This window comes from Vicugna pacos, chromosome 27, assembly GCF_048564905.1.
Source record: "Vicugna pacos chromosome 27, VicPac4, whole genome shotgun sequence".
Classification (NCBI taxonomy): Eukaryota; Metazoa; Chordata; class Mammalia; order Artiodactyla; family Camelidae; genus Vicugna; species Vicugna pacos.
This window is the reverse complement of record NC_133013.1, coordinates 29,344,206-29,367,597: the sequence shown is the minus strand read 5'-3', so window position 1 is coordinate 29,367,597 and position 23,392 is coordinate 29,344,206. Positions and strand designations below refer to the sequence as shown.

General features: G+C 59.5%; 1 protein-coding gene across 3 annotated transcripts in view; it reads right to left on the bottom strand.

The window, feature by feature from the left end:
- Window positions 1–204: 204 nt before the first annotated feature.
- The window catches only part of ANP32A (acidic nuclear phosphoprotein 32 family member A), a 32,745-nt gene continuing 9,557 nt past the window's right edge, over window positions 205–23,392 (bottom strand). Inside the window, exons 2-7 of one of the 3 annotated variants that reach the window (XM_006211079.4) lie at window positions 4,986–5,135; window positions 4,662–4,784; window positions 3,802–4,000; window positions 2,675–2,772; window positions 580–643; window positions 205–321 (exon numbers count right to left, since the gene is read on the bottom strand). In XM_006211079.4, the coding sequence (XP_006211141.1) occupies window positions 251–321; window positions 580–643; window positions 2,675–2,772; window positions 3,802–4,000; window positions 4,662–4,784; window positions 4,986–5,135 (705 nt within the window). In that variant the 3' untranslated portion in view covers window positions 205–250. The remainder of the gene's footprint in view (window positions 322–579; window positions 644–2,674; window positions 2,773–3,801; window positions 4,001–4,661; window positions 4,785–4,985; window positions 5,136–23,392) is intronic. The other 2 variants (XM_072951163.1, XM_072951164.1) reach the window with 2 other exon arrangements.

Here is a 23,392-nt window from a genome sequence, read left to right as displayed (position 1 = left end):
GTGCCCTCAGCACCGCCTTCACAGGGACAGGACCAGACACAAAGAAGCATAGGGGAAAGTAAAGAGTGGCAGTAAAAATAGTATTTTATTCCACCCCCTCCCGCCCTCCCGCCCCCACCACCCCCAGTACACGTTTCCCCCTCGTTCCCACAGCAACGTTACAATCAGAAAAAAATAAGTTTCGGGGGGCAGGATTTGGGGGGGTTTGGGTAAAAACAGTCAAATCACAATAGGAATTTTTCAAAATAGGTTATTCCGCTTCGTCCTCGTCTTCTCCCTCATCCTCAGCTTCTCGTTTTCGCTTCTGACCCCTTTCTTCCTCTGGAAGAGAAAGGAGAAGACGTTTAGGTTAACACGATGTCGCCTCCGACTCCCCCCACCCGCTGGGAGAGCAGGGGCCGGACACCGAGGCCGCTTTGCCGTCCCTGGGAACCGAGGCAGGGGCTCTGCAAAGCCAGGGAGGCCCCTGTGGCCTCAGGAGGGCGTGTTCTGCCCGCTCGCGGGTCCTCAGGACCCACGCCATCTGCCGTCACTGGCGGGGCCAGCCCGCTACCGTGGGGAGTAAAAAGGCTGCCGTACCACCAGGCTCCTCTTCATCCTCCTCGTCGTCCACCTCCCCGTCGTTGTAACCCTCCTCGTCCTCCTAGGAGAGAAGATGGGACATCAATGTCCCAGACATTAAGAGGGACACGTCAGGACACTTTCCCCGATGCTGAGCTCAGAACAGGGGGTGGCCCCCGGGACCTGCTCGCTCAGGTAAGTCTAAAGCAGAGGTCCTTCTGCATCAGGGGCCCCTGTATGAGTCGGCGGAGAGCTTGAAACCCCTCCCCTGGAGAATACCGTGTCACACACCACCTTTGCAGACCACATGGTGGTGGTGAGGGGGGACGGGGGGGACACAGGTGGGGGGGGACACATTCCACCCCCAGGCTAAGGATCCTGACTCGAAGTCCCTGTAACTCAGGCAGCTCCCCAGTGCAGGCTCTTGGGGGGCCAAGCACCCCAGCTGACTCCCCGTCGTGGGGAGCAGGCCGTCCTGTCACCCATCCTCAGTCTAGTTCTGGCTTTGAGGGAAGACCCCAGTTTTAGAAATCCAGATTCCGTGGGTGAGTCCAGCCTCACCCCACCCTGCCCCCTCGCCGTCTTGCCAACCTGGATTCCCTGGAGGGGAGGATAAATCACGGCCCCCCGAGGACACCAACCCCAGCTCCCCGAGGCTCAGCAGGGGTGTGAGTCCCCCTTAGCACGGGACCCTGCTGCTCCTGCCGTCCCGGCTCACTGGGTCTCTGCATGCGAACTCTGTTCCTAAAGCAGCAGGCAGCCCACCGTTTACAAACAACTTGGCCATAGACTTCTTTTTGTCAAGGGAAATATCCCTTTATGATGTCACCTAAAAGCTCCTTAATCAGCCTGTTTGACAAGTGTGTGCGTGTGTGTACGTGCGTGTGTGTGAGTGTGCGAGTGCGTGAGCTCTCCTTTTCTGGAAGCTGAAAATCTGTAGATGGTCAATGAGATTACCCTCCCCCCCCCACACACAGAAACCCTGCACGCTGAGGCTCTGGTGACAGGAAGAGCAAGGTGAAAAATCCACGAGCCAGCGTGACCTTCTGCCCCATCCTGGGGGGACCTGTTTTGCCAAGTCTGGATTTTTAAAGTACACAACACTCCTCAGAGGTGAGCCTGGCAGCCCACACCTGGGAGAAGAGACCCCAGCCGCGGAACCTGGCGGGAACCGCGCCTGCCCTGCCTCTGCCCAGCGTGTGGGGGGCGTGTGGGGGGCGGCGGGCTGTGTGGCTGGGGCGTGTCTACACCCCTGGGGGAGGGAGAAGGGAAATGGGAGGAAGGCAGGACCTTGTCCACGCTGCTGTCATTTTAAGCCTCTCCAGGTCTAACTTTTGCGATTAACAGAGTTGGTTTAGAAATCTGAGAAGTCGGGGAAAACAACTCTTGTACAGAGAGACTCAGAACATCCGAGCACGAAGGCCAGCGCAGAGCCGGGACCTGGAGGAGGCGGGACAGTCTAAGAAGTGGTCAGACACTCTCTTGTCAGACACTGTCCTCAAGCATTTTACTTACAAATTAGTTTATCCTCTTAATGACCCAGTGAGTTGATCCCTATTTACCAGCCAGCTGTAAAGTGACACCTGTTGTGCAGACGCAGAAACAGGCTCAGAAGGTCAAGGAACTTGTCCAGGAGCCGCTCACGGTGGAGCTGGGGTCTGCCCCTCAGCTACACAACAGATCTCGTTAAGTGTGTGAGGGTAACAGCACTCCAGCTCCATGTGCAGGGACCCAGCAGTGCCTCATCCCATCAGCCACCAGCTCGAGGCCGTCTCTGACTGTCCCCAGCACCTGAGTGACCTCACACCTGAATGCCAAAAGGCACGAAGTGGGGACGTGGACCACGCCAGGACTAACTTTCACCTGGAAACGCGTGCCAGGCCTGCCCCAGCAGGTGAGTCCCCTCCTCACCTGCCTCCAGGATCCCCTTCCTCTTTCTCGGCCAGGGCCAGCTGCAATCTTGCTTCTCCCAGACCAGCCCAACATCAGGCCCTGAAACGGACTCGTTTCCCAGACTGCCGAAGCCGACTGCCGGGGCACTGAGCAGAGCTGACTCGGGCAGCAAAGCCGGAAGGGGGACCGCAGGAGACGGCCCCCCAGCCCGGCCTCTTACCTCCTCCTCCCCACTCACATCCTCCTCTTCACCTTCCTCCTCCTCCTCCTCGTCCTCCTCGTCCTCCACTACCGGAGCGTCTTCATCGTACTCCTCCTCTGTGCAGGAACGGGGCGAGAAGCATCTGGAGTGAGCAGCCCTCCCTCCCACACGCAGCACAGACCCCGGGCTGAGGGGTCGGGCACGGTGGCTGTGGTCCTCAGTGCGGGGCCCACGACCCGCCCACACCCCCGCAGGCCCGCAGCCAGGGCGCTCTGATGCCATCGGACACATCCTAAAGGGATCCCAGAGTGAGCCCTCCCTCCAAGTTGTACGAAGGGAAGGACCCCTTGTGAGGTGTGAGACTGCAGAGCAACTGCCAAGTCGAGGCCCAAGGGACGAGGCCCGGAGAGCAGAGCAGGCAATTCAGGGAGAGGACGTCGAGCCGGACCCCACCTCCACGGCGAGGAAGCCGAGCCCCGGGGGAGTCCCACACAGGCAGCTGCAGGGCAGGGCCCCAGAGGCCTGGTCTCAGGACGCCAGCCCTCGGGCCTTTCTGCTACTTCACCAGATGCCTGGAATTAGGGCAAACAGGTGTCTGAACACCCTGCAGGGTCCTCCCACCTAACAGGGGAAAACAGAACCGCTTGGGCGACGTCTCGGTCATCCAGCTGTACCCTGGCCACGGAGACCTGCACGGAGGCGGCGCTGCGCCGGCAGTGTGGAGGGGAGCACCAGCCCCGACTGCTCCCCGTGGCCCCAGGGAGCCCAGTGCTGCCCGCAGCCTCCTCCGCTTCCAGGGACCCTGGGGCTCCCGAGTCCACCCCCCTGCAAGGCCCGGCCTCCAGTCCTGTGGGCCGCAGCCACCAGGGGGCCCCATGACCTGTCCAGCCATCACCTCATCTCAACTCCTGGACACCCAGCCGGGGAAAGGGGACCCTCAGCCACCCCACTTTCCTCCACCAGCTCACCCCTCCCTGGAAGAGCATCAGTCCAGGGCCACTCACTGCACATCTCATTTTCGGGGGGACTTTGGAAAAGAGGAAAGATCGAAGGGAGGCTCGGGAGGGTTTTGCAGGGTCAGAATGTGGCTAGGGAATCGCAGGACGGTCTCTGGGGCCCAGCCCCCTCAGCTCCACGCCACCCACCGTCCTCGTCCTCGTCCTCATCGTCCAGGCCCTCCACGTATCCCTCGGCGTCCGAGTCGGGGGCCTCCTTGTCGTCCCGGTCGTAGCCGTCGAGGTACGAGAGCTGCGGGAGCAGCTTGAACACATTTTCTCGGTAGTCGTTCAGGTTGGTCACCTCGCAGTTGAACAGGTCTAAGCTCTTGAGGTTTTCTAACTTCTTCTGCAAGCACAACACAGCCGACAGTGAGCGGTGCGCGCGAGGCGGGCAGGGGGACGGCGTGCGGGTGACGAGCAAGCTCCGCTTTGGCTCTGCTCGGCCTCGTCACCCGAAGACGGGCAGCTGGACCTGAGGACTGTTAGAGCGTCGCCCAGTGCCGACATGTCCACACGACAGTTTCAGCTTCTGCCCTAACAGACGGGCTTGAAAGGAAGCCGGGGCTCCCGGTGCGCGAGCCAAGAGCTCTGTGCCCGCCTCTGTCCAGGGACCCGAGGAGAAAACCGGCGGTCACCTCCAGGGTCCCCTAATTCCTGGACAGCTCCTCCCTCCCCCATGAAGGGCACAAGCCATGGTCTCAGCCTGAAGAAACGACAGCTCAGGCTGTCAAAGTGGAGCAGAAATTCTAACAGGAAAAGGACAGGCCAGAAATCGAGCCCCGGGTCCCACCGCTTCCCCCCACCCCCCGCTGCCCACTCAGACTGTGTGACCCTGGCCAAGCTCTATTTCTCAAGGCCTCAGGTTCTCTACGGACGAAGCAGAAGTGTCTCAGCGCAGAAAGTCAAAGAAAGGAAGATTAAAAAACAGAAGTCCTCCACATGTAGAAGCAGGGTTCCCGGCCCCAGTCCCTCCCGCCCGTGGAGAGGCGAGGACCCCAGTGACTCACCAGTGGCTCTATTGTGCTGAGGTCTTTAATTTTGTTGCCACTTAAATTTAGATGCGTGAGGTTCGGACACTTTTCTGCCAGTATTTCCAGGCCCCCTGAGATTCTGTTATCGCTTAGTTCAAGCTAAACACGGCAGGGAGAGAAGAGGCAAGAGCGGCTCTTACAACGAAGACCCCCCTGGGCCCTGGCCGCCCGGCTCCCGGCAGACGGGCCGGGAAGGGAGCTCGGGGCTCACGCGGCCTCGCCTCCAGCCGTGCTCCCTTGACGCGAGGAAACAACCCCCGGCCCCCGCCCTGCCTCCCGCACGTGCGCTCCGCTGTTCACCTTCTTAAGTTTGTTTAACTTTGGTAAGTTTGCGACTGAAGTGAGGCCTACGTTGATTGTGCTCAAGAACTGCAGCTCCTCAAACTCATCTGTGAGGCCTTCGATTTTGCCGTCGTTCGACCGACAGTTGTCCAGGACGAGCTCCTTCACCTGGAGGGAAGGGCAGCGTGAACCGGGGCAGGTGGAGGGCAGGGCGCGGACCCGGGGCGCGTCCTCCAGCTGCCCAGGGCCGGGGCGGGGCGGGCGGAGCCAGGGCGCCACTGGGGACAAGAGCCTCAGCAGGACTGGAGGAGACAAGCCGGACCAGCCCCGCTGCTGTCGGCTGGGCTGGGGTCTCATTCCCACCCCGCAGCCACCGCTTTCCAAACTCCATCACGAAACAAAGCACCTAAGCTCCCAGCTCCCCGCCGGCAGCAGCCGCACGTGGTCAGGCAGCCTCTGGGCCCCCCATGCCAGACCCTCAGAGCCCGTCACCCCAGTGCCCACCCCGGCCCCAGCCTGACCATCGTCCCTAGGCCAGCTACTGGTCCTCCTCCCTCTGTGCCTGTGATCCTCTGCGTGCAGACGGGGACACACCTGAATGTCTGCTCTCACTGGCTCCTCTACCGGTCGGGGCCGGCCCAGGGACCTGGCAGCCACCTCCTGGTCCCCGGCCTGGCCCGCCCCACAGCAAGGGCAGCGGACCAGGGACCCCTCCCGCTCCCACTCCCCAGACCAGCGCTGTCCACCAGCCTCTCTGGGACGTCAGAAACCCCCAGCACGTCCGAGAGAGGGGCCACTGGCCACGTGTGGCTGTGAGGTCAGACGACGTTTTAAATCTTACTTAGTTTTAATTAGTAAAAGTGTACAGATGCACATATAAACTACCACATTGAACACCGCAGCTCTAGACTCAGGGAAGGACAGCCACTACCCTGGGGTGGACCCTCCAGAAACGCCGAGGGTGGCACAAAACAGAAGCTGGTCTTCGGAGACACCCGTGTCCCCGCCTACTGCCCCCTCCACCTCCCGGGAGGGGGTGGCCCTGTTAAGAGTTAGCAGATTGTCTGCTCTTCCCTTCTTACCCAAACTTTGGGCCCTAAGTTATTTCTAATGAGGTAGAAAGAACTGATAAAGAGCTACGCCTCACTGGGCTGCTGGAAGGCAGACCTGGCCACGGGAGAGTCCACGCTTGGGCACAGACGGCAGGGACACAGGCCGAGGAGGAGCAGTCAGGCCTCAGGCCTGAGACAACCTAGGAGGGTCAGGGAGGGAGGCCAGGGTGCCGGGCCCTCCGGGCAGATGCCCAGTGTCACCCCCGCCTGTCCCCGAGCTGCCACGGGCTGCTCCCTGGCCTCCCGGGACCACCGGGCACCTTGGAGGGGACCTCTCCTGGCTGCACCTGGTACTGGACACAGCACCCCCACCTGCCCACTCCCTGCAGCCTCCAGGAAACACGTGCTGCCGTCCCCTGGCTATGAGGCCTCCCTGGGACTGCTCCCCACAGGTTCGGACTTCTCTCCTGGGCGTCCCATGGTACAGGCCCGTCCTCAGCTGCAGTCCGCACTGTCTGATGGCTCGTTCTTGCCCCTCGTAGCCTCTTCTCCTCTGGATAAGCAAGTGAGCTTGCCAGCCAGTCACTGTCCAGGGCTGCTCCCCACCTCTGAGCCGGATGATCTGCCGAACTTCTTCCTGCGGGGCCCAGGATGACCGCCCGCCATGGTGGGCCTCCCACTTGGGCGTCGCTGGTCCAAGCGCCAACATCAGGGAACAGGGGCCATAGCAGGCATGCCACGAGCTCCCTCAGTCCACCCCTGCTAGTGGACAGACCAGGGACACGGGGGCACGTCTGGGCCACAGCACCCCCTAGCTGCCCTGCCTCCTTCTCCCCAGTGGACAGAGGCAGCCCGCTCAGCCCAGGGCAGCAGCAATTTGCCCAGAGCGGGCAAGCTCTCCACCTGGGCACTGGTGCCGAGGCCCACCTTGCCCCTGGATCCGGGATGGAGAAAATCCATTCCTTTCCCACTCTCAGTCCCCAGGGGACGCCAGATGTCCAGGTCAAGCCACCTTCTCAAGGTCACTGGCAAGACGGCCTGGGAATAAACCCCGCGAGGCCTTCTGCCCTCGGGCAGGAGATCGGTGTAGAGCCAGGAAGCCCGGCCTTAGGGGGGCAGAGCAAAGGGAGTGAGGTCAGCTGTGCTGGGGGAGGAGGACCAGCCCTCCGTGTGCAGCTGAGGCTGGAGTCCAGGGCGTGGGCCTCGCTGGTTGCTCTTTCCTTGAAAGGCCCTGGGAACTCTCTCGGCCCCACCGAAGACAGACCAACATGAGAAGGGTTTCCAGTCCACCCTCAGATTTCAGACGTGGTCTCTACACGGGTCAAGGGCTTCTCTTCCGGCCATCAGCCGGGAAGTCCTCAGTGATGGGTGTGCGTGTGCACACGCATTTGTGTGTGCACGCAGAGCAGAGACAGTGCTGCGGAGTCAAGGGAATTCCTCCCAGAAGTCGGCCTCTTTCCCGGAGAGACGCAACGCTGCCTGGGACTTCTACCGACAGACACAAGGTTCCAGCCCCAGACCCCAGCACCACCCCACGCTGGTGCCCATTCCTGGCGGGGACAACTCGCAAGGTACCACTGCGAGTGTTTTTATGAATAATGACCACGACATCTTTCCTGAGACCTTGGCAGGCACGCTCTTCCAGGGTACCGTCTCACTCCATCCTCACAATCACCCACTTCACAGGCACATCAGAGCCGTCGATCCTCAAAGCCCCAGGAACGGGCACAGAAGGGCTCCAACGGACCCAGGCGGTCAGCGCTGCTGCCAGACAGGAGGGATTCCCTGCTGCTCCCAGTGCAGGGCGCAGGCTCTGCAGGCTGCCCAGCTCGATCCTGGCCCGCACCTGCTCCCCGCCTGCAGCCCCTCTGGCCAGGTGGGGGCCGTGCCCGGCAGGACCCGCCCTGGTTACACTTCCTCGGTAACCAAAGCACAAGACCTAACCCAGCGCTCGCTCAGACGAGGCTGCAGCCAGGGAGTGAGGATGAGGAGCAGGCAGGGCGGGGGGCTGAGACCCCCCCCCACCCCTCGCCAAGGGGTAAGAGGCCACTTCCCATCACTTGGGCAGGAAAGCCTGTGGTGCCTGGCAGGCCAGGCGGCTGTTCCAGGTCTGTGGGGCTTCCGGAATCCCCACGGTTTCTGCGTTTCCTTCCTGGCGGGGCTTCAGCACAGTCTGGGAGAGATCAAAGGTGGGGGCTCCTCGAGGCTCCCACCCTGAGGTTGCTGACACCACCAGAAAGCCTACACCACACGGGGGACCCACCGCTGCTCTGTGGGGCGCTGTGTCACTGGCGGTGCAGGCAGGCAGTGTGTGAAGTGTCTGAACTGCACCAACAGGGAAAAGCAAGACCTCCAGCCCAAGAGCTGACCTGTGGCAGGCGTTCCGCCCACCCTGACCACCTGCCTCCCGCAGGGTGGCCACGCTCTCTCCCACCACAGGGCAGGCTCCTGTGTTTTAAAACGTCCACTCGCCCCAGCCTCCCTTAAAGTGGCCTGATTCCCACACGCTCCCTCCTCCTGTCTCTGCTTGGTGGCCAGTGCTCCAAACCCTTCCCTTTTACATCCAGGGCGTGTTCTGCTTAAAAAAGTTAAAAAAAAAAGTAAGGCCCATTTCCCCCTGCCAAATCCTGGGTGTGAGCTAAGTGCAAAGTTAAAATTAAACTGAAAATTTGTACTTTGGGTTTAGACTCCACCCCAGTCCCACTGGCCGTTTAAAAATATCTGACTGCGGTGACTCTCTGGTCCACTGACTGGCATCACTCTGCTTGTGTCAAGAGCTTTTCAAACATGCCATGCACAGGCCTGCACAGGACCCCACGCCACACTCTGCAAGGGCTAACAGCCGAGAGGTGTCTGCGCTCTCACGCACACTCAGCCGCCAAGAGATGTCGGTGGGAGGTGCTCAAGGTTCCCAAGAAATCTGACTGCCCGGCTCCTGCGCTTCCTGAAACCTTGTCCCCAAAACAAGATCGCAGCAGTCACTTCTCACCAAGGGGGGCTGAGCCGTCGTGACAAACACGAACACATTACTACGCTAAGAACAACCCGGTACTTGTTTCCAAACTGTGAAATCTTGTCTTTACAGATCCTTCACCTCAGACCATTCCTCTCTATTCCCAGACTGCAGTCCCGGTCACGGTCATCCAAGTCACTCTAAGTCCGCCTCTGCTTCCAAATGGGGTTTCTGTGGCAGCGGGGATGCTGGGAAGGCCAGGGCCAGCTGGCTGGGTGACCCCGCTCCATCCCAGGTCGCAGGCCTTGCCTCACAGAAAGGGGATGACACATCCGTTTAACCTATAAAGCAAGCTCTGGCCTAGAAAACGTTCCTGGCTCCCCTCCGCCTCTGGGAAAAAATTCAAGGTCCAAAACTGACCTGAAGAGGCCCTCCACTCTCAGCCTCCCCCCACTCCCTCCAGTCTCACCGCCCCCACCCCTGCCTACGGACCTAGTTCAGGCCCCCTCCCCAGGAAGCCTTCTGCACCCAGCTCTGAGCATCCCGGGGTGGCGAGGGCAGCTGCTGCATGAACCATTTAATCGTGTATTAAGCATGCGATCCTCCTAGAGGTCATGGACTGTCCTCGTCCCCCGTAATCAGCCTAGCGGGGAGCAGGGTGCTTAACAAATGACCTGTTTACCGTGCCAGCGCAACGCTCGGTGCCAGGCATAGAGGGAGACAAACCATCATGAAACTTACAGGGCGGCTGGTCCAATACCAGCTGAACGAGCCCTCGCTCTTATGAACAGTCACAACCATGCCTGCTGGAGTGTGCTGTGCCCCCACACGAGCACTGCCCCTAGGAGGCAGGTCAACTGTGTACCCTCCTCTTCACCTGACACAGTGCTTGGCACACAGGTCTCTTGCCCAAAAGAAAACCTCTCTCCACACAGGGTGCTCCCGTGACACTGTCCACCCGAGCAGCTGAGGGCACACGGAGGCGACGGTGAGCCACAGTCGGGCCTGCCAGCAGCAGATGCGGTGGTGGGCGGAGGAGACAGACGCTGGCAAGCAGCTGCGGTCAGTGTGCCAGGTCGCAGGCCCGAGGCTGGGACAGGGCGCGTTCTTCACACGCATCCACCCAGGAGGACAGCACACTCGAGGCAGACGAGGGGGACCCGGAGAGACCAACAAAAGGGTGCACCCAAGCAGAGCCACGACTGGTGAGAGTCTGCAGGGCCCACTGCACAATGAAAATGTGACAGCCCGTGCTTCAGAATTGCCCACGATTTCAGGACATTGACAGCAGCGCCTCAAGGCCAAGGGCTGGGAGGGCCCCCTAAGGGTGAGGCCTGCGTGCGTGCACAGGCCACACGCCCGCAAAGCTGGTCCTGATGTCAAAAGACAGCCCGGGCCTGGAGCTGAGCCCCGGGAAGGCCAGAACCAGAAAGAAGGGAGCTCGAGAGGACTGCTCTCCACCTTTCCAGCACTCTCTGAGGGGCGAGCAGAGTGCATAGGGGAGGCTCTGGAGTCGGACGGACCTGGCTCCAGGCCAGTTCCCCGCTTGGCAAAAAGCTCACCCCACTCTCTCTCGTTTCCTCCGACAACAGTGCCCATCACCTGCTTGGACCCACCTTCACCTTGGTCCACAGCCACCTTCACTGTGGGGTCTGCAGAAAGGGCACAGGAGCGGGAACCCGGGCAGGCCAGCAGCTGGGTCACCTCCACTGTCCGCAAGGCTTCTTCATGGAACGGAGGCCTCTCCACACTCTGGACAGCGAGACGGTGTGCCGAGAACACAGCCCGTGTAATTTTATACCTGCACCTTGTTTGGTTTAGTTTTTCCCACTAACCTCGAAGCTTCATTTTCTTTCTTTCACTGAACAAGAAAGCAGTAAATATTTGTAGTTTTGGTTTCAACCTTGTCAGTCCCTGACCAAGCTAGTTCTCAGGCCGCAGCCTTGCAACAGAAGACTTAAACCAGATCGACCTGTGTGTTTTTGGTGCTCGTGGATTTTAAATAGGTCAGCTTTTAAATGGGCCATCCCCTATTGCAGATCCCATTTCTAGCTCGAAGGCCACACTGTCTGAGACACCCAGGCGGAGAGGACATGGGTCCTTCCCAGAGACGTTCGACAGGAGTGACAGAGGCTTGTGATTTGGTCCTTTTAACTGTAAAATCTCTAGTTTTGCTTATAAGTCAGTGTGGCAAAACCTGCAAAAATCAGTCAGGCTCTGGGGGAAAAGGTGGACGTTTCAAAGTCGACAGAGGCCCTAGGACCGTCTAGGTCAGTGGCTTTCTGACCACAACCCACAGTGAGAAGGCGTCCCCACCGCGGCTCGGCACATACACACGTGTGGGGGGGGGAGCACGCACACCGAGACAAAACTCTGCCTCTTACAGCTACTCTTCTATTGTATTAAAAACATTGTTTTTCCAATGTGAGCCACAGTTTGCGAAATGCTGGTTTAGTTCTGCCCTCTTCTAGAGGAAGGAGCAAGGTCCGGAGCCCGCCTAGAGTGCAGGAACCCTGAGCCGGGGGATCTCCTCTGCCGCCCTGCGCCGCCCCGCACTGCACCGCCCCGCACCGCCACGCTGATCACACGTCAGTCCCCGGGGGAAGGCCATGGAATCAAGCACGTAGCTTTCCCGTTTCTGCTAACAGGCGGTTATTCTGCAGCCTCAATGGTAGCTAAGACTCAGGTCTCCGTATCTCTTAAAGATCTTTTAAAATCTTAACTCAGGGGCAGGGTCCCACTTTCCTTTAAAATAAAAAAAATAAATCTCTCTTAAGAAAAAAGCATCTGAGTGCCTGGATTTTGTCTGCTCCCCACAACAGAGCTCTGGAGGCGCAGGCGAGAGCACATGGCCGCGGGAAGGCAGTGACGCCATCCTTATTATTTTAGGGAACCAGGCAAGGCGGGCTGGCTCGCTGCAGCGGTAATTAAGCTGTCGGTAGGCAGGGCCGGGGTAATAGGCTAAGCGCTGGCTGGGGGAGGCCCCGCATTAACATAACCCTGTGACTGGCTCCCCGGCCGCTTGGAACCTGCTTCCTACCTCCCCCCACAGGCACGGGGAGGACTCAGTTTCTGCCTTGCCAAGACAGAGGAGCTGGTTCCACTGCAGATGCCTCCTCCGGCCAGATAAACAGACCTGGGCTTTGGGCTGTTTCGCCATGAACCCTGGTGGAGCTGGGGCCTTTCCCTAACATTATGCCCTTGCTTTCTTTCCCTTAAACTTCATTCCTCCCTCCTGGCCAGTCTAGATTCCGTTCCATGTCACGGACTCGTCAGTTCCACCTCCACCTCCTGCAGGAAGCCTTCCCTGATTGCCCTGCCCTAGCTCTGCAGGATTTAAAAGCAGAATTCCCAGAAGGCTGCTGGGGGGAAAGTAGAGGAGTGGGGTGCACTGAGGTCAGGGAGAGCTGAGGGTTCTGGAACTGGTGAATGATATGATCAACGGAAAATCTAGCAGGCTACACCTTCTAAATGGTTGTCCCTTCCTACGTTCAGTGGGTACCAGAAACTGAAGAAGCAGGAGGTGGAAGCAGGGTCCCAACAGGTCGTGTTGAGTGGTGACCGGGAGAAGGAAAGGATACAAGAAGCGCGGAGGTGTGGAGCAAAGGACACTCGCCAGGCTGTCTGAAGACCCGGACTGTGGGGCCCATGCTGCCACCAACTTGCTGTGTGCCCTGGGGGAGTCACTGTGGGCTTCTCCAGGCCCCTCATCCGGATAACGGAGCCTGAGCACAGACGTGAGATCCCTTCCAGTTCCAAAGTTCTGTGGGCCCACCCACTTTTAGTCCCACTCCACCTCCAAACTCAGTCACTGTTCCCCAGAAGAAGGTGGGAGATTCCACAGGCCAGAGGAGCCCAGGATCCACCGGTGAGGGACGCCAGAAAGGAGATCAGGGACACTGGGCAATTATCCTGGATAATTACTGAAAAGCGAAAATCAATCATGTCTCTCAAAACACACAGGATCACAGTGACAGCCCCCAGGGCTCAAGGTGCTGGGGTCCAAATGTGGGAGCCCGACACCACCCCGTCGGCTGCCCGCCACCTCACTGGACAGTGGGGAGCAGGCACCTCAGCTCCTGGCGTCCTACTGCCCACCCTCCTTTCCTGTGGTCCATAAAAACCCACACCATCCACAGTGATCCAGGAGCCACAGCTCCGGCCTCACACAGGAGGAGAGCCCCGAGGACACTGAAGAGGAAGGCCTGGGGAGCAGACGGCGTCCCCCCTGGGCAACCTTCCTAAAATGCTGCTTTGATCGGGTCACTCCCTGTGGACGAATCCAGACAAATCAAATGCAGATCCAGAAGGGATTCCCAGCACTCCCCCCATCAATGCTCTGTGCCTCAAACCCTACGCTCTCTTGTCAAGTCTGCCCTGCCTCACCCCTCTGCCGGCCTCCCTGACTCGCAGCAAACACGTGACACCATCTGCACTTCTTCCCCACATTAGGGTTGACGAAGCCCTTTCCCAGGCGTCATCTTTTTAAATCCACAGACAACTGGGACCCCACTCGTCCTACCCCGCCCCAGGGACATCGCCCCGTCCCCCCGCTTGGCCGCGGGACGCCTGGCAGCCTTTCTTCCTGTGGTCTCTCCTCCAAACACAGCCTTGCTAAGGTCTGAGGTCTCAGTGCCCTCTCTCCACTTCCGTGCCCTGCCAGAGGGGCTGGCTAAGTGGTCAAGCGGGACCAGGTCACTCAGGCTAGAGGAAAGGATGGAGCAGTGGAAGGCAATGGCTCTGACCCCTTATTTGCTTTCGGAAGCAAAGCACCCCACTAACTCCATTCTCGGACAAATCAACGAAAAGGTACAAAACTGGCTTCCAGGGCCCCCCGGCCCAGCTGCCTGACATGGCTGATCTCGGCTCCTGAAATCAGTTTCTAGGCTTTAAACCCAGCTGGGCTGGGACCACTTATGGAAATCCCAGTGGAGTCTCGAGCCAGCCCGGGGTCTCTGCCGTGGGCCTGGTGTGAACGGCGACGGCCACCCACGCCCCGTGGACCAAGTGGAAGAAAGGTCTGCAAAACAGAAGTTTGCTCGGCTTCACCACGCGGAGATCACGAGCCGGCAGTTCACAGCCTCTGCCCAGCCCGGCAGCCCAGCCCATCTCGGAGGACACCACGCCGTCCAGACTCAGACACTTCCCACAGCCCTAGGAGGGGCTCCCGCCGAGTTTCCAGTTGGCTTTAGAGAAGTGCTTCAGAGAACTACAGGACCGCAACGTCGCCGCCTCTGGGGACCCGCTCCATCCAGCCCAGCTCCCAGGGCAACTGACGGGGCCGGGTGGAAACCGACCCAGTGACTCGCCCAAGGTGGCAGGGCTAGCCCACCGTGCAACCAAGCCTGGGGCCGCTCGCAGTCCTCCTTAGTCACCCCAAAGTCACCGGTCTCCCTCGGGGGACTCCTCAAAGCAAGAGGAAACAGGAGGAAAAAGAACACGGCTACTAGAACAAGAGCCCCAGGCCTGAGCCCCGCCCGCCCCCCCAGCCCCCCAACACAGCCCAGCAGGGCTGGAAGGCAGAGGACGGCGGACAGGCTAAGTGGCCTCGGGGAAGAAACCCTCGACCTTGGCCTCCCTCCCTGCCACCTCTACCCAACTGACAGCCGCTCTGCAGTGACAGCCGCAGAGCAGACACACCAGTGGTGATGCCCGGGCATCCAAGCACCGACCGGAAACCGCTGATCTGGGCAGAGGGGGAACTAACCGTGCGAAAGAACCTAAGGCTGGGGGCTGAAAGTCTTTTCTGTCCAAGACCACAAAACAAATGAGCCAAGGGTCACACGTAAGGAGCAGTTTAATCTCCTTCTCCCTTAGAGAAATGAGATGTGCAGCTTGCCTCAGTCTGAAAATTAAATGCTCGTGGCACGAATGCTGGTGATGGAGGTGAAGAAATGCTGGGGAGCAACGCTGCTGCCATGTGCCCCTAGCTGGGGGGGGCAATGGAGTGAGAACAAGGGAGGACGGGGAAGCGAGGGGCCGCCGGGGGGACGGGCAGGGACTGGGACAGACACCGGGGCACGGACACAGGCAGTCCCAGGCAGAGACAAAGTGAGAGGCTCTGTGGGCTCTCCCCCCTTCCCGAGCTCCACCTGCTTCACCTAGGTCCTGTGACAGACCCTCACCTGCATCTGCTGGGTTTTAAAACCCGGCACAGGCTGAGTTCACTGCCCTTCGCAGATCTACAGCTGCTTTAATCTCAAAATGCTAAAAACAAAGACAAAACAAAAAATGAAGACCTTTCTGATTCCTGAAGAATCAGGGAGAGGCTGGAAGAACAGGGATCGCATGGGAAGGAGCCCAGCAGCCTCGCTCTCCAGCAGCGGCTCGCGGAGCAGGCCCTGCCCGGGTGGCCAGCACAGACAAGGCCGTCCCAGGCTGGGTGACAGGAATGACGGGGGTGGATCGAGGGTCCTCGGTCAGGGTTTCAGGATGGGACCAAACCTTAAATTCTGACACCTGAAGCAGAACTTGAGGAAGGCGCCGGAAAACCATGACCCTGGAGAGCAGCGGGAGGAACTGGTGATGTTGAGGCTGGGGTGGGGGGTACTCCTGGGAGCTGTCTTTCTCCCACTCTGAGCAGGGAGCCGTATGCAAACAAAAGTACACTTATTCTGTGCTCTCCAGAGGCTCAGGAGCCAGGATCTGGGTGCAGGAATTACAGACAGGCAGTTGGTGGCCCAGGGTAAAATGTAAGAGGGTGAAGACCCTAGACGGGGGACCTGCCTGGTCCTCCTGGGGACAGCTGGGTGGCGCTGACAGGGTTTGTGGAAGAAGGGAGGAGAGGGGCACTGGCACGAGGACGGGGGGAGGACGCTGTCGGTCACACGCACCCAGACACAAGACGGCACATCTAGCCGGAGTGGCGGCAGGATGGCGGGTTTCGCAGCGGCGGAAGCCAGAGCTGTCTGGACCACAGCAAGAGGGTTAGGGCCCGGGACTCCACCGCCAGCGGGGGGGGTCTCACTTGGCCTCCTCAGAGGAAAGAGAAGCTCCAGTCAGCACTGCACTCACCCAGTGCTTCCAGGTAGAAACGGGCGGCGGCCACACCCCGGGGAGGACCCCGGGCAGAGGTCTCGCTGGTCGGTGCGGGGTGCCTGATCCAGGCCTTACCGCTCAGGAGCTGCGTGGCTTTGGGCACGGCTTCACGGAGACTTAGTCTCCTCATCTGTAAACAGGAGGACCCCTACCAACCCCACGCGTCTCCGTGGGACCAGGTGCGATCCATCACACTGTCCCGGAGGGGCCCGGGAGGAGTTTCACAAGCAAGTTTCTTACCCCAAGCTTGGCACCCCGGGGAGCAGAGCGGAGGGTCACGTCACCCTGAGCCCCCACACCGCCCTGCACTCAGCTCACAGAACATGTTCGCTGAACTGAAAGGCGTTAAAGATAACCTGGCAAGCACTCTGCCATTTCTCCTTCCTGTTAAACCGCAGCAGTTTGCCAGGTGCTCCAGAACACCCCTCTTCGCTGCCACCCTCCGCGCTGGGGCAGAACCGCCCGAGTCACACTGGGACGGGGTGCTGAGAGGACAGCCTCCCAGGACGGGCACAGGAGTGGCTGACGCCTCTGCGGAGGCCCCCGGCACTCTGTGTCGCCCAGGCTCTGTCAAACGGCCTGAGCTGATCCGGGTCCAGGCCACCGACGGACCACCCCAGGACAGGTTCAGCGGCCCCTGGAAAAGCCCGTGAAAGCAGAGACACACAGCACACACAACTTACACGACGTGCCGCTCCAGACAACGCGCCCCTACAGACGGGGATACTGCAGCCCAGAGACACAGAACAGCCAGGTCAAAGCACTTCTGCTATTCTTTTTTTTTAATTTGTTGAATAAGTAACATCCATTCTCATGGTTTCAAAACCAAAAAACCGTAAGATACACAGTAATGCCCTCTCCCGTCCTGTCCAGTTAACCGTCTCTCCCATTAAAGATCCTTCCAGAGTTTGTTTAAACATATACAAGCAAATTCAGAATCTGACTTTTCTCTTTTAGCCCGAATTTGCACGTCGCATCCTGATCTTTGCCTCGCCTTTACTGCTGAAGTCTGCGTGACACGTAGCGCACAAAGCCTTCCTCGCTCCCCACTCGCGCCGTGTTCCCTTGTGTGAACGCGCCACCGTTTTTCTTAACCAGCCCCTCAGCGATGAGTGCCTGGGTTACTTCCAATCTTCTGCTGTAACAATGTCGTGACGTAGAGAGGTTGGCGCACGTGTCACTGTGCCTTCACCCAGCTTGCTAACTAACCAAGGTGTGGGCATCAGACCACACTCCTGACGTGCAGGGCGGCAGACAGAGACCTGGACTCCCACGGGCTAACGGGCTCGCCACCGCACCCGTGGACAGCCGCCTCACCTCCACCCAGCCAGCACTGCTACTCAGCGCCTTGCACGTGCCAGGCCCTGCACCAGGCTCCAGGACAAACTATCCTTGCCTTCTGCCCCCACAGTGTCCAGTCTGGACAGAAAGGCAGAAGGGGCCACTGCAACACACAGGGGCAAGTTCAACGCGCCCTGAAGGCCATCTGACCTCCGGGGCCTGTCTCCCTGTCTGGTAACAGGTGGCCACACCTGCACCTCTGGGGTGTTCTAAAGGGTCAAAACCTAATGCTTGCCAAGGACCCAGCGTGCAGCAAGGCTCGGAGCAGGCGCTCATCAAGGGCTGAGCCTAACTCTTGTCTCAGAAGAGGCCTTGCTGCTGGCAAGGGTGTTGCAGGCAACGCGCACGGCACAGCCACGCCCGGCCAACAGCACCCTCCTCACGGACGGATGGCATGAACTGCTGGTGTTGGAGGCAGCACCCACTACTCACATCTCAGCCCACCTGTATCAGACGACTGGGCCTTCTCCCGCTTTCCAGGCCCTCTTCTGTACGCCGACGTATCCTGCACGTGTTTCTCGTTTGTGTGGACAAGCCTCCGCGTTTGAAGTACAGACGCGTGTTTATTACGGAGAATAAACCCAGACGCATGTTCACTAAGACCCCAGCACAGAGAGGCCTGGAGAGGCACACGGAAAGCTCCTTTGCTGGGGTCTCCCTGCGCTGCAACGTGATTACCTGCAGGAGAAGAAACCACCAACAGGAGAAGACCGAGCGACTACGCTCGCTCTAGAACGTGCTCTGTTCAGCAACGGAGCACTTTCGAAAACCAGAGATTCTGGTATCGCCCGTTTCACTCTCCTGGGGGAACGAATGCAGCAGATTTTACAGCGAGAGGAGAAAGAAATGGAAGGCAGGGGTCTAGTGTGTTTCCACACAAGCAGCCTCCAGGCAGCGGGGAGGAGGCGCGAGGTCACGGTGAAGGCGGGAGGCTCCCCGCGCTGCTCTGGAGCCGAAGCCCTGGCTTTGCACCCGGCACTGCTCCTCAGTCGTACGTGACTTTGAACGGCCCCTCCACCAGCCTTCTGGGCCTCAGTTCCCTCCTCTGTCGCAGTGGGAACAGTCCCATTCACTCTGTAGCGTTTCTGGAGAGGTTAAGGAGGAACAGATCTGGTGCCTGGCACACAGACACTCAACAGTTAAAAGCCAACAAAATTCACAGAAAAGATACTCCTTTCTCTCAATATTTAGCAAAAAGATGAAAATCTAGGGCCTTCCACTTAGAAGCTCAAAGCCGAAGGGGAGGCATCAAATTATCCAGCCCCCGTGACAGTGGGAAGCCGGTTTCCTCACAGGCTGATTAATGAAGTCTTCCTTCACCAGAAGCTCCATTCACATTCATGCAAGACACCTGCTTCTAGATGAAAACCATCAGCCGCTAAGGCTCATCCTGGTCCTCGGGAGAGGCGGGGCACGGCTGGCCTTGTGACCCGACTAACTGTGGGCTTCTCCTCCTAAAACAATCCCCGGGGCCTGAGTCCCGCCTCAGCGCCCTTCACCAGAGGCTCTGGCAGGGCCTCCCTCGCTCACCCAGAGGCACCTGGCTCCCTAGACTAGGTGGGAGGGCCGGAAAGGTCCACATGGAACCCAAAACGCAGCCACAGCGTCCTTCAAGAGCCTGCCATTTCAGGAAACAGCACGGGGCGGGACTCCCACTGGGACAGGCCGCGAGGGGCTGAGGAACCAAGCCCGGGCCGTGTCTCCGCCTCAGCTCCAGGTGCCAAGCCCGCGCCTGGCGGGCGGACTGGCAGTTACAGGTGTGCGCCCGCGCCCCGCTCCCCACACACCTCGCCAGAAAGGGGAAAACCCACTGTCGGCAATAAACGCAGTTTGGAAGTGCACGTCTTTCAAAGTGCAAGTCCTAAGAGGATAATAAAAGGCACCCTGGGATGAAGAGGCAGAGGGTCAGCTGGCCTGGGGAAACGCCTGAGGTTGAGAGCAGAGAGTCCTGGCCAGTTACAGTCTGCCACTCTTTCGTATCATGTCACCTTTCCAATTCATCAGCTTATGAATTCGCGTCTTAACCTCTCAGGGCTTCATCTTGCTTCTCAGCAAGAGGATCCAGAGGTACTTCCCAATCAGACATTCTAAGGCTCTGGCTCATGGGGGCCGGAAGTCCAGTGCAGGCACTCAAGTCTCTGCTCAAATGCCACCTCCTCAGAGAAGCCCTCCTGGACCGCCTGTCCCCTTGACCACAGCTTTATTCACAGGACTTTCACCCCAGCAGTCATGCCTCTGCTTGGCTTACTGACCGTCTCCCTCGATGAAACGGAAGCCCCACGTGGGCAGCCTGCATAGCGGTCCTGTCCTGTTCACTGCTGTATCTAGAACGCGCAGAGCAGAACCCAGCACGTGGCGGGCAATCAACCTGTGAAACTGAATGACCCTCCACAGTATTTTCCGTCTGCAGAAACCACGTCCATAACTCTGGTTAACATCAGGCACTCACTGGCCACTGCCACTCACCATCGGGGACAGACGCAGTTGTCACAAGCCTCCGGGGGCCGGCGAGGCATGCGCTCAACACATCTGGCTTCGGGCCCCGCGGGCACCCCAGACCAGCATCCAGACCTCACTGGAGTCTCTGGCCGCGGGTGCTTTTCCACTCCCACAGCCGACCGTGCTAGGCGGCCACTCCCAACAGTGACCACACTGGCCGCTAGAACCGAGGGGGGTTCCTGAGTGTCTACAGAGGCCAAATGGACCAAGTCCCCCTTGCATTTAAGAGGCGGGCATTCCATCTCTGCTCCCAGACCTGCTGCTCTAGCTACCCACCCCGCAACCCCGCCGTGGGCCCTGCCCTAGGAGAAGCCTCCCCGAACTCGGACACACCTGCTCGCTTATCCAAGACACACAAAGGCGTGTCTGCAACAGAGACGCAGACTAGATGGGGGCTCAGAGGACCACTGGTTAAGGCAGCAGGCCAACCTCTGCGGAGGCGTCTCCAGGCCTCCCAGACAGAGAGCTGGGAGCTTCACTCAAGTCCCCACCTGCCCTGCCAGGCCGCACCGGAGTACCACGAGCCTCCAAGGGAAGGTGAGACGTGCGGCGGTGGAAGGAACGCTCCGGCGACTGTGCCGACGGTTCCTGGCCCTCCCTGCGCCCGAACAGCCAGGCAGGAGGCAGGAGGCTGGAGGCCACGTGACATCCTCACAGCGCCTTCCGATGCACCCAGCTGCAGGGGAGCTGGGCTGGGCTCAGTAAACCCTCACTGCTGCCTTCCGGCAGAGGAAGAGTCACTGACCGAGCCTAGGGAAAGAGGGGCCACAGTGCACACCCCACAAAGGGGGTCCCAGAAGCAGCGGAGAGGGGAACACTGCTGCATGACCTTCAGTCCTGGGGACTTCCGCATCTTGACATCCCCTGGGATGGGCGCAGTTTGCTCTCCTTCTGGTGAGTCAAGGAAGACTTCCTGGAGGAGACCTCTCCGGAGCTGCCTGGATGAGCGATAATGGCCTGAGAGGTGCCGGCCAGGAGTTCTGCAGCCAGAAGGGACACGGAGAGGCAGGAGGGCCTCCTGGCACAGAGCAAGCCAGGCAGAGAGCCCCTAGCCCCCACCCACGACGGGAAGGGCCTGGAGGCGGTGTCCGCGGCTTGGCTGCTGTCGCTCCAGCCTCACCTCAACGAGAAACCAGAGGCTCTGTTGCTTGCCTGGGGCCCCTCTGGCCTTCTGCTTGAGCCGCTCCCAGTGAAGCCCCCGTCCGAGGTAGGCAAAGACAGCGCTCGCAAGGTGTCCTCCCCCTGCACACAGGCTCAGACACTGAGCACGGGCCTTCCTCAGCGGGGCCGCATCCCCCCTCGTCCCAACAACTCGATCCAGCTGGGCTGGCGAGAGTCCACCAACCTACGGGGCGGTCCACAGCACACACCTGGCACAAACCTTACTGCTCTAGTCCTGGCCACAGCCCCTGGGACGAAGGGACCAGTGTATGTCACCATTTTACAGACGGGGCAACTGAGGCTGCAAAGGGTGCCCTGCCGGATGTCCCCCCGCAGTGGGACACAGAAGGCCCCCGCACGGCCCACCACGCCTGACCGCAGGTCCCTGTACAGTCCCCTTCTTTTTACCAAATGCCCACTGGCCTCAGTCCCTTTGAGATCAAGGATGGGCCAAGTCCAGTCTTGCTCAATGAATCCCACCTAGCTTTCAGCAGCGTCCCGAGATGCGAGTAAATGGAAATGCTAAACGGGATGAGGAATGTGGCACGTGTGAAATCTGTGTGGCCAGGGCGGCAAGGAGCTGTGGAGGCCAGGCCAAGGACCGGCCCTGCGCCCATTTCCCTTGCTCCCCTTCCCTCCAGCCCATCCACTTAGTTCACTTCTTCCTGCCTGCCGTGAAGTCCTGCGCCCTGGCTCCACGCGGCAGCTCACCGCTGTGCTGTGGCGCGCACTTCAGAGCGTTCTGAAAACCCACAGGCCGGGCACCACCCGGGGAGGCTGATTCGGTAGTTGGAAAGAACCTGGGAATTTTTTACAATGCTCCCCTGGTGGTTCTGATACACAGCTGGGTTGAAACCTGCCCTCCTGGCCGCATGCCGTCCCTCCCGCCTGTGTGCTGTGTCATGTGTGCCTCCCCATCTACTGCAGAAACTGGCAACGGCATCTTTCTTAAAGTTCACCGGCAACGCGGACACTCAGGAGCGTTCCTAAAACTCCCTGAGTCCACCTGGACGCTATGCACGCAGGCCAGTGGGCTCCTCTCAGCCTCCCTCCCCAGCCACACCACTTGGGTCCGTTGGTGAGGCCAACAGCTCGGGTGAAAGCTGGTTACACTACGTGGGATGAGTTTCTCCCGGGATGCAGGACCCTAAAGAAATCTACAAACAACCCCTTAACTGTTACAGGATCTTGTCTCCACCCTGCCACCCCCGCACACACATGCGTGCACACACACGTACACACTCACCTCCCCATCCCTTCTGCAGGAGGCAGCAGAAGCCACCACCGCAGACCTTCTGGGCACTTCTGCCCGCAGAGTTCCAGCATAACTTTGCTGAAGTGCCCCACGCAGAAACGCCAGGGGGTCTCCGTCCCCCAGGTCTCCCTGTGGCCCTCCACTCCTGCTCGTGCAGCCTGCCCAGATCCAGCTTTCGACTTCTTTCTAGCCGCGGGATAAGGAGGAAAAAGCTGCCTCCCCCTGCTCTGACCACTGGAACCTGGCTGGTGGAACCCTCTCACCTGGCACTTCTGGCCTTTCCAAGCGTCTGCGGGAGCGGCCTGGGGGTTGGTCTTCCTGGACCCTAAGGGACGACCTGGGGGGTGGGGGTGGGGGTCTGCACACTAGACATCACCCAGCTGCCACGCGGCAGTGGGCGGGGTTCGCTAGGAATCCCAGGCAGACCCCTGGCTTCCCTTACTCATCAGAGAAGGGTTATGGATGCGCTCCACTCCCACCCATCAGCACCAGGGCTGAGGAGAGCTTGAGAAGGCCCAGGCACTTCTCGCATGGCACGGCCTTTCATAACCAAATTAAAAATAAGCAGTTCACTGGAGGAGTGCTCTCCTACGTGGATCATTCCCAGACAGCCCACCGGGGTGCAGGAACAAAATACTTGGACTTTTAATATTTTGTAACTTACCCTTTTAAAAGTTCTTTGTGTGAAGTTCTACAGCGTGTGTATTTTATGGCGTGTATGTGAATAATCTGTAACCAAAAAGTAGACAAACTAGAACTGGGGCTCAGGTACAATTTTTCACTGACATGGGGTATAAAACCCAGAAGAGTGTGAAGACCACTGGGCCGGGACAGCGTGCGTCAGCCACCCAGAGGCAGGAGCACGCACCGGCACAGGCGAAAAGCTGAGGACACCAAACCATGGCTTCGTGCTTGGCTCACCAGACCGCGGGCTCCTTCCCGCAACCCATCGGTCTACAATGCCTGACACATGCCCAGTGCAGTGCTGAGCGCCGAGGGCACACAGCGACGGCCCACACCGGCCCCTTCAATCGTCCAGCCTCCCAGACCCCGGGACAGAGATGCTAACTCAAACGCTCACCTGCAGGAATGTCTAATTACAAACTGAAGCGCTCCGAAGGACCTT